At 46.3% G+C, this 14,144-nt stretch overlaps 1 protein-coding gene across 1 annotated transcript; it reads right to left on the bottom strand.

Moving 5' to 3' along the window:
* Positions 1-2,356: 2,356 nt before the first annotated feature.
* TSEN15 (tRNA splicing endonuclease subunit 15) lies at positions 2,357-13,842 on the bottom strand. The gene is made up of 4 exons (XM_066555689.1): positions 13,657-13,842; positions 12,959-13,040; positions 11,510-11,645; positions 2,357-2,802 (listed from the first exon to the last, which is right to left on the bottom strand). The coding sequence occupies exons 1-4, from the start codon at positions 13,810-13,812 to the stop codon at positions 2,598-2,600; spliced, it is 579 nt and encodes a 192-aa protein (XP_066411786.1). The 5' UTR covers positions 13,813-13,842; the 3' UTR covers positions 2,357-2,597.
* Between the last annotated feature and the right edge of the window lie 302 nt (positions 13,843-14,144).

Genomic DNA, 14,144 nt, shown 5'->3' with positions numbered 1-14,144 from the left:
CTCCTCATGGACCTGACAAGGCTCTCCTGCCTCTCCACCAGCATTTCTTCACATAAACATTCTGTGTGTGCTGCAAACAGTGAGGCTGCACTGGGAGAGGTGGGAGATGGTGCCAGCAGTGCCTCAAGGAGACACAGTCTGCATAAGCAAGGGCTCCCTTATGTAAGAGTCTGCTGTCAAAGCCAGGCCAAAACAGCCCTTTGCTTTTCTGTCATCCTTGACTCGGTGGGGAAGCGTCAATGCAAACATCCCTCTGCAGAGAAGAGAGGCTTGCAACAATAATCTACTGCAAAATGATACTCTCCAGATTTTAAACACCTGCTGATGGTCAGGGGCATTCAGTGAAACTATCAAGCTGTGCTTGGCAAATAAAACCTCAAAAATAAACTCTAAAAGATAGCACTATGGAGCCTGCAAAATCTTCTGGGCTGAAATAAGTGCTGGATTGGCAGCAGTGCCACAGCTCACACTTCCATGGATGTATCACAAACACTTAAAGCAGAGTTATGCTTGAACACTTTGGGCACAGGACCAGGATGCTATGGATTCAGGAATGTTAACGAGCTACTGCTCTGAACTGATAGACTTCTGTGGGAAGTCTCTTCCCATCTTTATTCACTGCCTGGAAGACCAGAGGCTCCAATCTGTGTGTTGTTGACTTGACAGAGAGAAATACTTCAGGGGAATGTAAAGGAGCAGCACAGCTGGCTCCAAGCTTATTTAACATCCCTGTGTTTACACTGTAATACCTATGGGACAAACAGTGCTGTGATATTATTAGTTCCTCTCTGGTTTTTTTCCCCCTCAGAAATAAAGAATCACCACAATCTAAGGAGGCTGGAAAAAGGCCTATATAATCATTTCTCAGTGGGACACAAGAAGAAACAGAAATCAAAGCCTTCAGACAGTTTCCCCAATTTGACCTGTGAAGCCTGGGTCAGCAGTTTTCAGTGTGCAGAAAAGGAGGCTCAAGTTATGAGGCTCCTCTTCCTATGCACAGAAATAATAAAATGAAGGGTAAAGCCAAGCATCAGTCATGCAGCAAACTGCAAACTGGCAGTATTTCCCAGAAATTGAAGCAAATGCAAAGGAATTTGCTTTTAGGGTTAAGCATGTGTCACTTGAATAGCAAGTCTGCCACATGCCACATCTGTTACAGCCTCCTTCACACAAACCAGCTCTTCTCCTGCAGGGCTGAAGTACTTCCCAGCTTGTAACAAGGACAATTTACTGGTGGCAGGTAGCCTAGCCAGGTGTGACACTTAGTGCATGGAATAAGCCATGGATCCCAGGAAATATCAATGTCAGGGTCACATGCAGCATGGCAGGAGTCAGCACACATGGAGCCCTTCAGGGCAGGACAGCATCAGACCAAAGTAAAATCATGGTTTCCTCCATGAGGGGAGCAACGCTGAGAAAGGCAAAGAAAAATTATTTTTCTCCATGACTGAAACCCACAGATGCTGAGTGTCCCCTGCCTGTAGTGGGATAAAGGTGTCCTGCAGAGCCCCAGGGGACAGTGACACACCTCCTCCCAGGGTGTGCAGGACTCCCTGTGGGATCATTCTGCCTCCCAGCACATTTGGCCAAACTACCATCAAGCTCCACAGCCACAGAAACATCCACTCTGGTCCCAGGGATAGCAAAGCTTAAATGGTCTTTCATTTCCAGCTTTGTATTTTGGATTCTCTCCTATTCTTCTACTCACGCAAGAAGACAACCTCTTGTGCTTCACCTACTGAATGTGTGACCCTTGGCCACACAGATGTCACACAGACAATCCTGTGCTCAAGAAGCTGCTCTGAGATTGTTATTTGATGCCCAGGGAACTCTGAAGTTTAACCTGGAGAAGATCTTCATGCAAAAGACGTGGAAAATTCCTGCAGAAGTAACTAAAAGTCAGTTATTTTCCTCTTAACTCCGAGCTGAAGCACCTCCTGGGCAATCTCTTTCCATATGCAGAAGCTGTGTCCAAAGACAAAATAAAGTAAATCCTAGGAATGCCAATGGCTTTAGAAATCTAGTTGGTGCCTGAAGCAGGTAACTGGTGTGCTCTTACAGCATAGATGGTGACATACTCTGGTGCTGCTATAATCAGTTTTCCTCTGCAGGGAAAAAATTAAAATAAGGTATTTCTGTGGAAGAGCCTTTTCTCCAAAAGCAGAGGGAAGAAAGCAAAGTTCAGAAATGTAACCTGGGGGGCAGCATGAGTGCTTCTGACAGGGCTAAGACAAAGACACTCTGTAAACTACAAAACTTCAAGCCCTTCAGACTCACCTGTAACCAGTATTTACAGTATGGGTAAGGATATGTTTATTCTGTTATGTGCCTGACCAGACAAAGAGGACACACAGCCTTTGTAACACTTCCCAAGAGTATTTATTAGTCAGGACTGATCTGTGTCAAAGCATGACTTACTTCATACCTCAAATGGCACTTCATCACAGTGCAGCTGCACAAGCCTCTGCTCTCCCTGAACACATCCTTGATATGCCAAGGCAGACTTTAGCTCACCATTTATTCACATACACCAGTTCCTGCATTTGTTTGGGTTTCAGCCCAGGAGTCCAAGAAATGTTCTGTTTTCTCTGCCCCAATCATTTGAAAAGTTTCTTTCTTTTCTTCCTCCACTGTTTATTATCCACATCTTCAGTATCACCAGGAGGATCTGGCATTACAAAGCCATCAGTCATTTTATAGTAGACTATTGTGGAGTCTGTCTCAACTATGGCCAAGGTAACTGACAGCAGGGTGTCAGGATCCTCTGGAGGCAGAGAGGCTTTCTTCAGTATTTCCCTTAACCTAGGAGAGGAAAATAAACACTTAGAAAGGAATCCACAACCATCTATGATGGCACAAAGGTAGAATAGCACCATTTTGATTCAGCCTGTTTACACTCTGCAAACTTGTCTTCACTAAAGTGAGCATAATATCTAACAGAAATATTAAGTTGTGTAATCAAGCAACAAAAGAAAATAACAGAGTCAGTTACACACATCTCTGCTGGAAATGGCTCAACACATGCTTCTAAGCTTTGTTTAGGTGTACTCATATGCACATCCCTCAGCCATCCCTCATCCATCACAATCCCAGCACAGCAATCTCTACTGGCCCTGTTTTCAGCAGACTTATGTAAGAAATCTAATTAAGTAACACCTGGTGCTCAATTGGAGAACTGAATAATTGAGATGTGTTCCATTTGCAGAGGTAAGTCTTCCAGTCCCTGTGCCACAGGTCTCTGCCAGACTGTGGAAGGCCCAGGAGCCCAAGCCAGGTTTCTCTACCTCCCTGTCTAGACTAGAAGCCACAAGACTAATGCTCTTCTTCAGAACAGTCAGCCCAAATAAAGTCTTCCTTAAAAGCTCAAGACAAAGTTATGCAATTTTTCCTGTTTAGCTTATTTTAAGAGTAACATGCCAGTTACTTTACGGTTCAGAGCTCAGGACAACACTGATCCCAGGAGTCCCTGCATTCCTGGTCTGACTGGGGAGCAAGCTCTGAAGGAGTGTGGTGACCAGAGACAGACCCTGCCCCCACATGTCAGGTGCAAGAGGGCTCCTCTGAGATTGCTGGGACAGGTTACATTCCAGGGGGAGTTCAGCTGTGCACCAGGATAAACCAGTCCTGGCTTCATGCAACCTGGAGAGCTCACCCAGCAGAGCACAGGCAGCTCTGAGGCCAGGGCTCTGACTAAAGGCAGCAGCTTTCAGACTTCAATCACCATCTTCCCTCAGAACCCCTTTGATCCTCTAATAAAAGCCAAATGGAACGTGGCAGAGAATGAGCAGCAGCCTGGAAAGCCTCCCTGTTAAGCCCATGACCTTCTTAAGGACCCATCTGTGTTCTGAGCTGTGCATAATCCAGCCTGGTAAATTCAGAGGGCCTCTCCTCCTGCTGCACCACTGCACCAGACACACAGCAAGGCAACACAACACATTTACTTCATGCCACAGAGATACCATGGCTGGGAAAAGCACTATCCTAGCCCTCCCACATCAGCACATTTCCTAACAACACAATAAATAAGGTGAGAGACACTGTGCTGGCCACTGGCAGAGGAGAGACACTGCAAGAGACTCCTTCAGGTCATGGGACATTTCTCCTGTGCTCACTGCCACCTCAGCAGGCTCTGTCTGCAGGTTTATTTGGCAGGTAACTTATTTATTCTGTGCTCTGAACCTCTGGCTCCTGTCACTTCCAGCCCCTGTGCAGAGATACCCCCAGCACCACAATGTCCTGCCAAAACCCTGTCAGGGGACAAGAGCCTGGGAAAATATTACAGATCTCCTTCCTGACATGCAGCCAGCAAGAATCTAATTGCCACATGCAGAATCATGGAATTATTTGGGTTGAAGGAAACCTTAAAGCTCATCCAGTTCCATCCACAGGCAAGGACATTTCCATTATCTCAGTTTGCAGCAAGCCCCATCCAGCCTGGCCTTGGGCACTGCCAGGGATCCAGGGGCAGCCACAGCTTCTGTGGGCACCCTGTGCCAGGGCCTGCCCACCCTCAACAGCCAAGGGTCTGGAGAAAGCTCTAAGCTGGCAGAGACCCCGTGAGGAAAGAACTATCCATGAAGCAGTGGACATTGATCTCTCTCTCTCCTGTGAATGCAATACAGAATTAATGATAAAATGCCAAATTAAAGGGCACAGCTTTATGCCCAAATTAAAGGGCATAGCCCAGGAGAGATATTTTGGGAGCCAAAGAAACCAAACTTGTGTTGAGTGTGGACAATGCTGTATCTGAGAGCAGACTAAGGGAGAGGCCTGGATTCACCTGATTCACCTGTCAGTCAGGGCAGAAGCTCCTTCCTATTTTCTTTAATACCTGTCACTGGTTTTCCTGATAGTCTCTTAGGAGGAGGGATGGAACAGTGAGGCTGTAGATCTACATTTCTGATACTCATGATTTCTTCTTATACTGCCAAGCACAAACACCTGAGACTTTATTTCCCCCTATTTAGCAACTAGGACTTCAAAGATGCCCCATGATCCCAAAAGCAGCCAGATCCTGACAACAGATTAATGCCATTTCTTCTTCCTTTTCAGGAGACAAGAGTTCCAGGATTTAGGTAAGGAGCACAAAGACACAGCATTGCATCAGGATGATCTGCTAGGTCTGCTGTCCACAGATGAGGAATGACAAGTGCAAATGCACCCTTTTCCCCTTCCCCCCTCCCTGCACACAGGCAGCCCCAAGACAAGGGCTCTCATTCATGCATACCACAGCAGCCACAGTGCACTGCAGCACATCTGCAGAGTGCTGAGAGGCTATCTTTTAGAGGGATAAGCTCTGGAATTCAGGAAGTCTGTGTCAGACATCACCCCTTGCCCTCCTCCCCTGAAGGCATCCCCAGCAGCCTCTGTGTCCAGCCTGCTCCCAATGTTCATCTGCACCAGCAGACACTGCAAAGGAGCCATGGGACCTCTGGTTTTACTGTGCTTGCTGCCTGCCACGAGCAGGAAGGTGAAATACTGCAGGACAGGTATAGCTTTTGTAGTCCTTTCCATGCATCAAATACTGTCTATGGAAAAATAAAGAAAGCATGAAGCCTTGTTGGCCTTCTGAAATTCAAAGAATGCACATTGGACATCCTAAACAAGGCAAGAACCCTTTATTTCAAGGCTGCCCATCTCACAAACAGCTGCAGTCAATGATGGAAATAAAGTCCCAGGCAAGAAGCCCATGTGGTAACACCCCCAACAGAGCCATACTCTAATTTAAATAACCCAGTTAATGGCTACCAATAAGCTCCTCAGTGACCAGCACAATCTGCTACACCATACAGGTGATGGCAACCATAAAAGATGAATTTGCTTAAATAAAAGTGTATTTAACATTTCTGAAAGTGTCAAGCATCAGTGAACAGAGGAATTCAGTGCATCCAGCAGCCTGGCAGATGCCAACAGCCTTGACCACCTACATTCCCCAGCACCCTGAGCAGCCTTTCCCTGAATCACAGCTGTGCCAGGACACACTCTGGAATTACTGATAACTGATGGACACTGACACCAAGGGGCCCATGACCACTCTGGGCTTGGTTCCCCAGCTGTGCTCCAACAGTGTGAGCCCCACAGAAGCTGTGGGGTCAAGCCTTTGGTGTGGACTGGCTCTCTCTGGGTCCTCTTTTTCCACAGGAATTCCAGCATGCCCACTCCACTGTCTGCACAGCCAGTTTTCAGCAGAATGGGGAGACTTGACAAGAGAAAGGTGCAGCTGAGAAACAGTTCCTGCTGTTCTGCAGGCTCTCAGTGAAAGCTCAGCTGCATGCTCATTCACATCCAGATCTGCTCCCACCAGGCCAGATGAAGCAGGACAAAGCCCTCATTTTCCACCCAGGAAGCAAACTCACATTCACCTCATGCTCCAGGAGATGCAAAGGACTTCATCTCAAACACTCTGTTCTCCAAAGAGCTGGCATTTCTAAAACACTTTGCATTAGAAAAAGGGCTCAGAAAAGGCTTCCCAGTTATCTACAGACTAGAGTCAGTAGGGATTGTTTTTTTTCTACCAAAAAATTAGTCATAGGAGCAGATTTAACTTACTTAACATTGTGCAAGGAGCACTGCAAGCTAAGGGAACAGCACTAGCAATGTCATCCTGCATCTGTCATTACTGCTGCATTCAAACTTAATGATGGCAGTGAGCTGACCCTGTCTTCTATTACTGTGGCAATTAATAGCTTTAAAATAAAACAAATTCCAAAACAGAACAAGAAAATCCATACAAATCTATCCAGAGAGCAGAGGGGAATGTTGCATCCTTCCCCTACCTTAATTTTGAACCATGTAGGCCCTCAACACCCATCAGAAATCTGTGCTGTGTTTCCCAATACCTGCTCCTAACAAACAAACACTGCCCTTTTCTCTGGGAGAAAGAACCAGGTGTGTACAGCTGGTGACCCTGAGCTTTCAACTGACTCTGCAGAAATCATCCAAGGGCAGAATCATAAAGAACTCAAGCAGCAAGTTCTGTGATGAGCAAAAGAGCATTTCAGAGACACATCCCATGCAATGCCTCTGAGAAGCAGCATCCCTCTGCAAGCTCAGGGCAATTTTATGGAGGTTGCATAGAGCTCCACTGAGCTGAAATGGAACTACTGCCTTCCATCCCATAAAAGCCAAAGGCTTTCAATCTGCCCTTTATACTTGGATGAATAATTCCTTGCAGGCTTGGCCAGCCTGACCAGCTCCCTCCCCTGCTGGCCAGGCAGGGCTGCAGAGTGCACACAAGTTGGTCTCTGTGCCCCTGCAGAGATCATTACCCCAGGCACTGGAGCGTGCCATTGTCCCAGCCTGGGCCAGCACCAGGGCACAGGAACCTCCCAGAGAGCACAATTCCTTGGATTTAGCCAGCACTGCAAACTTCAGCACAGCTCACCCCAGGAATGCTGCTCCAGACCCTCCTGCAGGGCAGGCAGCATTAACCCAGTGCCTTGGAATATGTGGGAAGGAGCACATGGGGCCGGGAGGAGCTGTAAATGCACAGCACTATTCCTGGGGATTTGTTCCCAAAACACACAAACAGGGAATGCTAGAAGAATGCATGTAGTGTTTTATTTACATTTATTTTTTTCTTTCCATTACTCAGTTTTTTGTAATGGAAAGAAAAATAATAAATGCAAATAAAACACTACATGCCACACTGGTCAGGAGAAGGAATTGAAGCCTCAAGGAATATAAAATATCTTTTTCCATGGAAGTTCAAGAAGAAAACAAGAGAAACCACACAAAAGGGAGGTATCAAAGTTCAGCAAAGTTCTACAGGACACACTACTGGGTGTTCAACCACAGTACTGCATAACCCACTCTGCTGTGGGAGCTGCAAGCTTATTTAAAATATTAAATTTAAAAAATTAAATAAAAATACTAATAAAGAGCTTACATTTAGGAGCCACTAATTATATTTTCAATGTGTGATTTACTGCAATGAGTAAACTATGCTTTTAGCAAGGGAGTTACTGACAAAACTGTGAAGAGGATGCAAGATGCACGTCACACTTCCAGTGCTTTAAAATAACAGGATTTTTCAGTTTATAGCAAGATCTATTTCACAGTCTACAGTAAATTCCTGAAGACAGTAAATTCCAGTCCTCAGATTTCCTTCTCAGGATGCTTATCAGCTTTAAAACAAAACATTTATGTATTGCTTTCTTCTAAAGTAAGTTCGCATTTTAACAGAATAAGCCTTTCCCAAACTTCACAGGTCTCCATGACCTCAGGCAACTTCATCCTTCATTTACAGCACTTGTACACAAAATACAAACAGAGCAGTGACGTGTCATTTAATCTGACAGCTTATCTGCAACATTCTGCTTAGACAGAGCTATTTGTCTAGGACAGACAGTGCCCAATTCTATCAGCCTGGAAAGCCTTGAGCCTTCAGGGACCAGGGAGTTAGGTCCCAGATCTATCTAAAAATCCAGCTGCCAACACTGTGAGCTCTCCTAACTTGCTGAGCTGGGTTTATGCAAGTTATTTCTGCACTCCCAGGATTCACTGCTTCCTCCACAGTGGGGAGCCACACTTCTGGAATGGACAACGAGGTACTTGGCATGCTCTGAGGTGTTGTAGGGAGCAGCAAACACACCCCAGCCTAAGCACATGCAGCAGATCCTCCTGAATTCAGAGGCTCTCCAAGCCTCAGCCAGCTGAGTGTGGGTCACAGCAGGCCAAGACAGACAGAAATTGCATCATATTCCCCAGGGCTTTGCTCACAGAAGATTCAGCAGCCTTCATCTGAAGAAGACAGAGAGCACAAAGCCACTTCTCAAGACTCTGCTCCACAGCCCATAATTCTGTAATTTAGTGGGTTCCTGTGTAGCCCTATCCTGCCACAGCTGGATGAGCAGCTTCAACCCAGCTCTGCAGAAGTGGACAGTGAGCTTAGGAAGCAGAACAGCTTTTGCCTTCAGCACTTATCTGTCATGCTCAAACTGGACATGATGAAATTTTGTAATAGGCTAAAAAATATTGAGTAGGTTTTAATCTTTGTAGGGCACTCCTATTTGTCGTTTGCCCAGGTGTCCTGCTGGTAATGTCCACAGCAACTTTCCTGTGGCCTTTTAAGGACACACTTCTCAGTGGCAGCCAAGTTGGGAACTTCAAGAGACACCTGGAAAAGCAGAGCTTGGCTAGCAAGGATTTCAAATAGAGAACCACCACTATATTTCTCTGGAAGACCAAACCCACAAGAGTGACTGACTAATACTGGCAAAATGTGAGATCTTTCTTAGCACATACATAGTACTAAAATACATTATTTTCCAGTGAATCACTTTCTTTCTTCTACCAATAAGAAAAACACAGAGCAGAATGAAGATGGAAGTCTGATTTCAAGGTGTCACTTCCAAACCCTACTGGTTAAACAAGGAAGTGCTGCCCATAAATGCTGCTCTTACTGGCTTCCTTTGCAGTTAGCACAATTCCAGGCCCAGAATAGAGACAGAATATTTTCACCTTCCCAAATCCTTCCAAGGCTTTATTTTCAACACTAAGCAAGCTACATTCACTTGTACTCATACCTCCTCCCCTGCTTTTAGCAGGTAACACAAAACCACAAAGTGCTGCTTTGATCAAAATGCAGATGCACATTCAGCACCACAAATACAAGTGTTGTACAGAAACACAAGCTCCCAGCCTGACAACATCCATGGCTATTGAACACATGCAGGACACACCTGGCACTGCAGCCTGGGATTCAGCTCATTTTAGTGACAACACATCCTGTGTCACTGCTCTGCAGCAAACCCTGTTACAAACTGTACTTTTAATCAATGTGATGCATTCACTCTTTGCCTCTCCACCACACATCCTTCCAGTACTGGATTCCAGACACTCTGGTGCCAGAGGCAGAGCAAACAGCATCACCACAGAACAAACAAGTGCAGAGGCTCCCCATGAAAGGCTCCAATGACACAGAATAAGATAGGACATGCATGCAGTGGAATATCTGTCATTACAAATCAATCAGAACATACTCCTAGCCTTCACCCAATGGCAGGAATCCAAGTTTTCAGCCCAGGTGGAAACACACTATATTAACCAAGCACAACAGCTCAGCATGTAGGTGGAATTCCTCAAAGATCCCACATGCTCACTGGCTGCCTTCTATTTCCCCTAAAACCTTTGAGCTGAGAGCTGCAGCACGTCCCTTTCATTCACACACACACACACACACCTCCTGCTTGCAGACAGGCTGAATAACACCCAGCATTTCACCCAGCAGCTTTCCTCTCCTGTGGAGATCACATCACCAAGCCCTCAGAAGTGATTGACCAATATTTGCAAATATATTTTTTTCAGTACAAAACCAGTACTAAACCCCATCAATACCTAGTAAAGAATTTTCTTCCCCCTCACCCAACAAACAGTAAAATGATGATAAAAGTCTGTTAGCAAGACATTGATCTGTCACTTCTAAATTCCAAACTAAAAAGCAAAAACATCACTCCTAGAGTGCACACACACATCTGATAAGTGCAATTGATTACCCACCTACCACTGTGCCAGGCTGCTGCCCACAGAGCAAGAGGAAGTAGCAAAGAACAGTACGATTTTTAGAGCCAGCCCTGAGCCAGCTCCTAGCAGGAGTGGGAACAGAAGAAATTTAAAAATGTAGAACCCTGTGATGCCTTTGAAATAGCTCAGGTCTTCAGAGTCATCATGGCAGATACTAGTCACAGAAGGCAGCCTTCATCAGAGAGTAAATCCTACCCTGTGTCTGAGGCTGCCCTAAGGGCCAGCTAAAAGAGACTGTAAAACTACTGAAGTGGAAGTTTTCTAGGCTGTAAATATCTTTAATGTAACAAATTCATGGCTGTGCTGTCTTCTGCTTGAAGAATTGCTCCTGCACGTGTGAGGAAATCAAGCCAAAAATCACAGGCACATGAGACTCTAGATGTAAAGTGAGAGGAGTTTCCTGTTCAAAGTAGCCAAATTATAGTTTGAAAACAAAAGCAAAGCAAACCATACAAGGCTTATCCACAAATCTGACAATAAAAAAGCTGATTCTTAGGCAGCTCCAAGAGGATTTCTTTCCTCTTAGGTCCTTTGAAGTCCAGCAACTCAGAAAGCATCGTACATTTCCAAGAGTACAAAATCAGCACAGGAATGTTCAAAACATAAGCTGTGAAGGCCTTGTGTTCTAACCTTGTCTCTCAAACACATACTTTGGTGTCCATGTTATCTCCTAGCACATATGCAACTCCAAACAACAGGAAGTGTTTATCAGTGGGCATCAGTTTCTGTTTGACCTCCAAGAAGCACATCCAGACAGGGAGAGGCAGAGACTGATGCAAAGTGAGGTCTCCTTAACATTCCAAGCTGCCTGTGTGTCTGCAGAACCCAAAATAACTCTGCTTACAGGCTGAGAGGCTGCTTTCCTCTGATATTCCTCCACTTCCTCCTCCTTCCCCTCCTGACCAAGCCATCCCCAGCCTGTCAAAGGTCCCTGTGCCCCATTTTCTGAGTGGTGACCCCAGCCAAGCAGTGAGCACAGCCTCACCTCTCGTGGCTGATGAGGATGTGAGCAGGCACTGGCACCATCACCTGGAGCCCCTCCTGCTCCTTGGCTCGGGCATGCAAGCACACCAGCTGCAGCTCTGCCACACCCACCGGCTGCACCTCGTGCCAGCTCCTCCCTAGAAAGGTTTGTTGGGGTTGAAAGAACACAAAACACAAGTTTTAATCAGTCAAATAACAAATGCAGTGTCTAAGTTAACATCTGAGGTTTTCTTTTCCCTCCCCCTTTTCCCCCTTTTCTTCACAGGAAAATTCCATTCCTCTGCCAAATTCCCCTCCTGAGAAGCAATCCTGCTAAAGAAATCCAAGGAGCAGGAGCAGCCTGCTGGCTCCAGAGCTGCACTGAGGGGTGGTGAAGTGATCTGTCTGACAAAGCTGCTCTGCAAAAGGCACAAAGCAGATAAAACCACACAGCTTTAGTCACCTGACTCAGCACCCTGATCTGTGAAGCAGCAGGTGCTAGAAGCATGGTTAATGACCATACAAGTTTTAAACTCCTGCTGAAGGGATAGGGATGAAGGTTTTGCTGCAGAACTACAGAAATCTTCTCTTGAAGACTATTAAGGTATTTTCTTCAGAGGTGTAACAGCAGCAGACACAGCAATTCCTGGACTGTAAAATCCCTCCCTTCCCTGACCTTGAGAAGCACCAGGCTCCAAGCAAAACTGAAATATTTTCCTTAGGCTGGCTGGCTGCCTACTCACAGTCCCTTTTCAATAAAGCCAACTTGGAAGAAGCCAGGCAGAAGTTTATATATCACATAACTCTGCTCCACTCTGAGCAGACACCAGCAGAATACACTGGATTTCACAGAACCATTTTGGCCAGAAAAGCCCTCCAAGATCAGGGAGCCCCACCAGTGACCTGACACTGCCAGGTCCTCCACAAGCCATGGCCCTAAGCACAACACCTACAATTTATTGTATAAATTACTGTGTTGTTCCATAATATTACTACAATGGTTATAAATTACTGCTACCACACTTGCAAATGATCTTCTTTGCTAGAAGAACTACTGCCCTTTCTAGAAAACATTCCAGGACACAGCAGCCATGTGCTGAATGGTGACTTTTGTGAAACACTATGATTGAGTAATTTCACATTAATCTGCAAGTGAGGACTATTACAAGCTCAACCACTGAACTTGTCAATTCACCTTCCTACATTCCTTTTCCTTCCCCTACTCCTCTCTTTCTTTTATTTCCCTGCTGAGTGCCTTTTCCCTGAACACCTGCACCTGGAAGTGCTGGATGAAACAGGCTCTCATCTTTGCACAGGCTCCAGGCAGGCAGAGGATAGAAACTTCCAGCACAAAAACTCTCAAAATGGGCACCAAGGACTTTGGAAGGAAAGGTCCTGTCCCAGTGCAATGAATTTAACAGCTCCTAAGGGCAAAGGCATTGGTTGGGATGCTGCCACTTCCCCCATTTACCTTCCAGGAGGTCCAGGTACACCAAAAAGGCAGCATAGACTTGAGTGCTGTCAGACACATCAAGTGACATCATTTCTGTGAACTGAGAGCCAGAGAGGAACGGTGATGAAGGAAAGCACAGGTTAAACTAAGAATGCACAGACCAGCAGACCCACTGGAGGTTCAAACCCATTTGAAGGCAATCAAAAAGCAGAATTTGTTTCCTGACAGTATCTCAAAGGCTCCTTTTTCCACATTCCCCATATTTTAGCGCTTAAAAAAGCAAGCAAAATAAACAAACACAAGAGGAGTCTCAACTATTTCTGGAACAGCTCTAGCTTTGTGGAATTTTACCTATGTTGGGGTAAATATAATTGTACCTATTTTTGCTGCAACACAACGTAACATGATGGCCAAATTAAACACCTCCATGTTTTCAGTGTGGTAACAATTAAGATGGAGTCAAATTTTAAGGCATTTACGTTTCCCAGCTGGGATCCCATGATTTAAAGCCTCCTCCCCTGCTGGCAGTGGAATTCCCCAACTCCCCCACGGGCCGGAGCCCCCTTCGATAAACCAAATATCGTCGATCAGATGGGAATTTCCCTGCAGAACCCCCCTAGGGGGGACCCCACGTGCACCTCGAGGGGAAAATCCTGCAGCGTCCGGCCGGGAGAACGGGACCCCCGAGAGGCGGCGAGGCCCCCGCCCCGGCCTACCGTGGGGTGAGCCGTGATCCAGTTGCCGCCAGCCGCCCCCGACCAGCTGCCCTGTGCCTTCTCCTCCCTTTCGGCGGCGGAGGAGCCCTGGCCCGGATCGGTGCCCCCCGGAGCCGGGCAAAGGCCCGTCCCGCCCAGCCCGGCCGCCGGCTCCATGCCGCCTCGCCGGTGTGCAACGCGGCTTCACTCCGGGCGGCGCCGCGCAGCACAACGCTCCCGGAAACTGCCGCACCGCCACGACCGTTCCGCCGCCGCTCCGTTCCTACCGATATATATAGATGAACATATATAAAATATATATAAACATATATAAATATATATTAACATGTACTCCTTTCACGGTCCCTTCTCCTAAAGGCTCCAAAGCGTTATCAATCTGCAGTGTCCAGAGCTTTGCTAGACTGCATAAGGGACGTGCCTTCAAGGTATTGCCATTAAAAGCATCTTGGATTGCTTCATTAGAAATATCTCTGACTGTGCCTAATGCC

This window comes from Molothrus aeneus, chromosome 9 (assembly GCF_037042795.1).
Source record: "Molothrus aeneus isolate 106 chromosome 9, BPBGC_Maene_1.0, whole genome shotgun sequence".
In the NCBI taxonomy this organism is placed as follows: domain Eukaryota; kingdom Metazoa; phylum Chordata; class Aves; order Passeriformes; family Icteridae; genus Molothrus; species Molothrus aeneus.
The sequence above is the reverse complement of the archived record's forward strand: the minus strand, read 5'-3'. Positions and strand labels throughout refer to the sequence as shown.

Excerpts from the sequence above, each read along its gene's own strand:
- TSEN15 (XM_066555689.1), bottom strand. The coding sequence starts at position 13,812 with ATGGAGCCGGCGGCCGGGCTGGGCGGGACGGGCCTTTGCCCGGCTCCG. Across the intron at positions 13,041-13,656 it reads GGATCACGGCTCACCCCACG|TTCACAGAAATGATGTCACT; the intron begins GTAGGCCGGGGC and ends TCTGGCTCTCAG. Across the intron at positions 11,646-12,958 it reads GTACCTGGACCTCCTGGAAG|GGAGGAGCTGGCACGAGGTG; the intron begins GTAAATGGGGGA and ends AAACCTTTCTAG.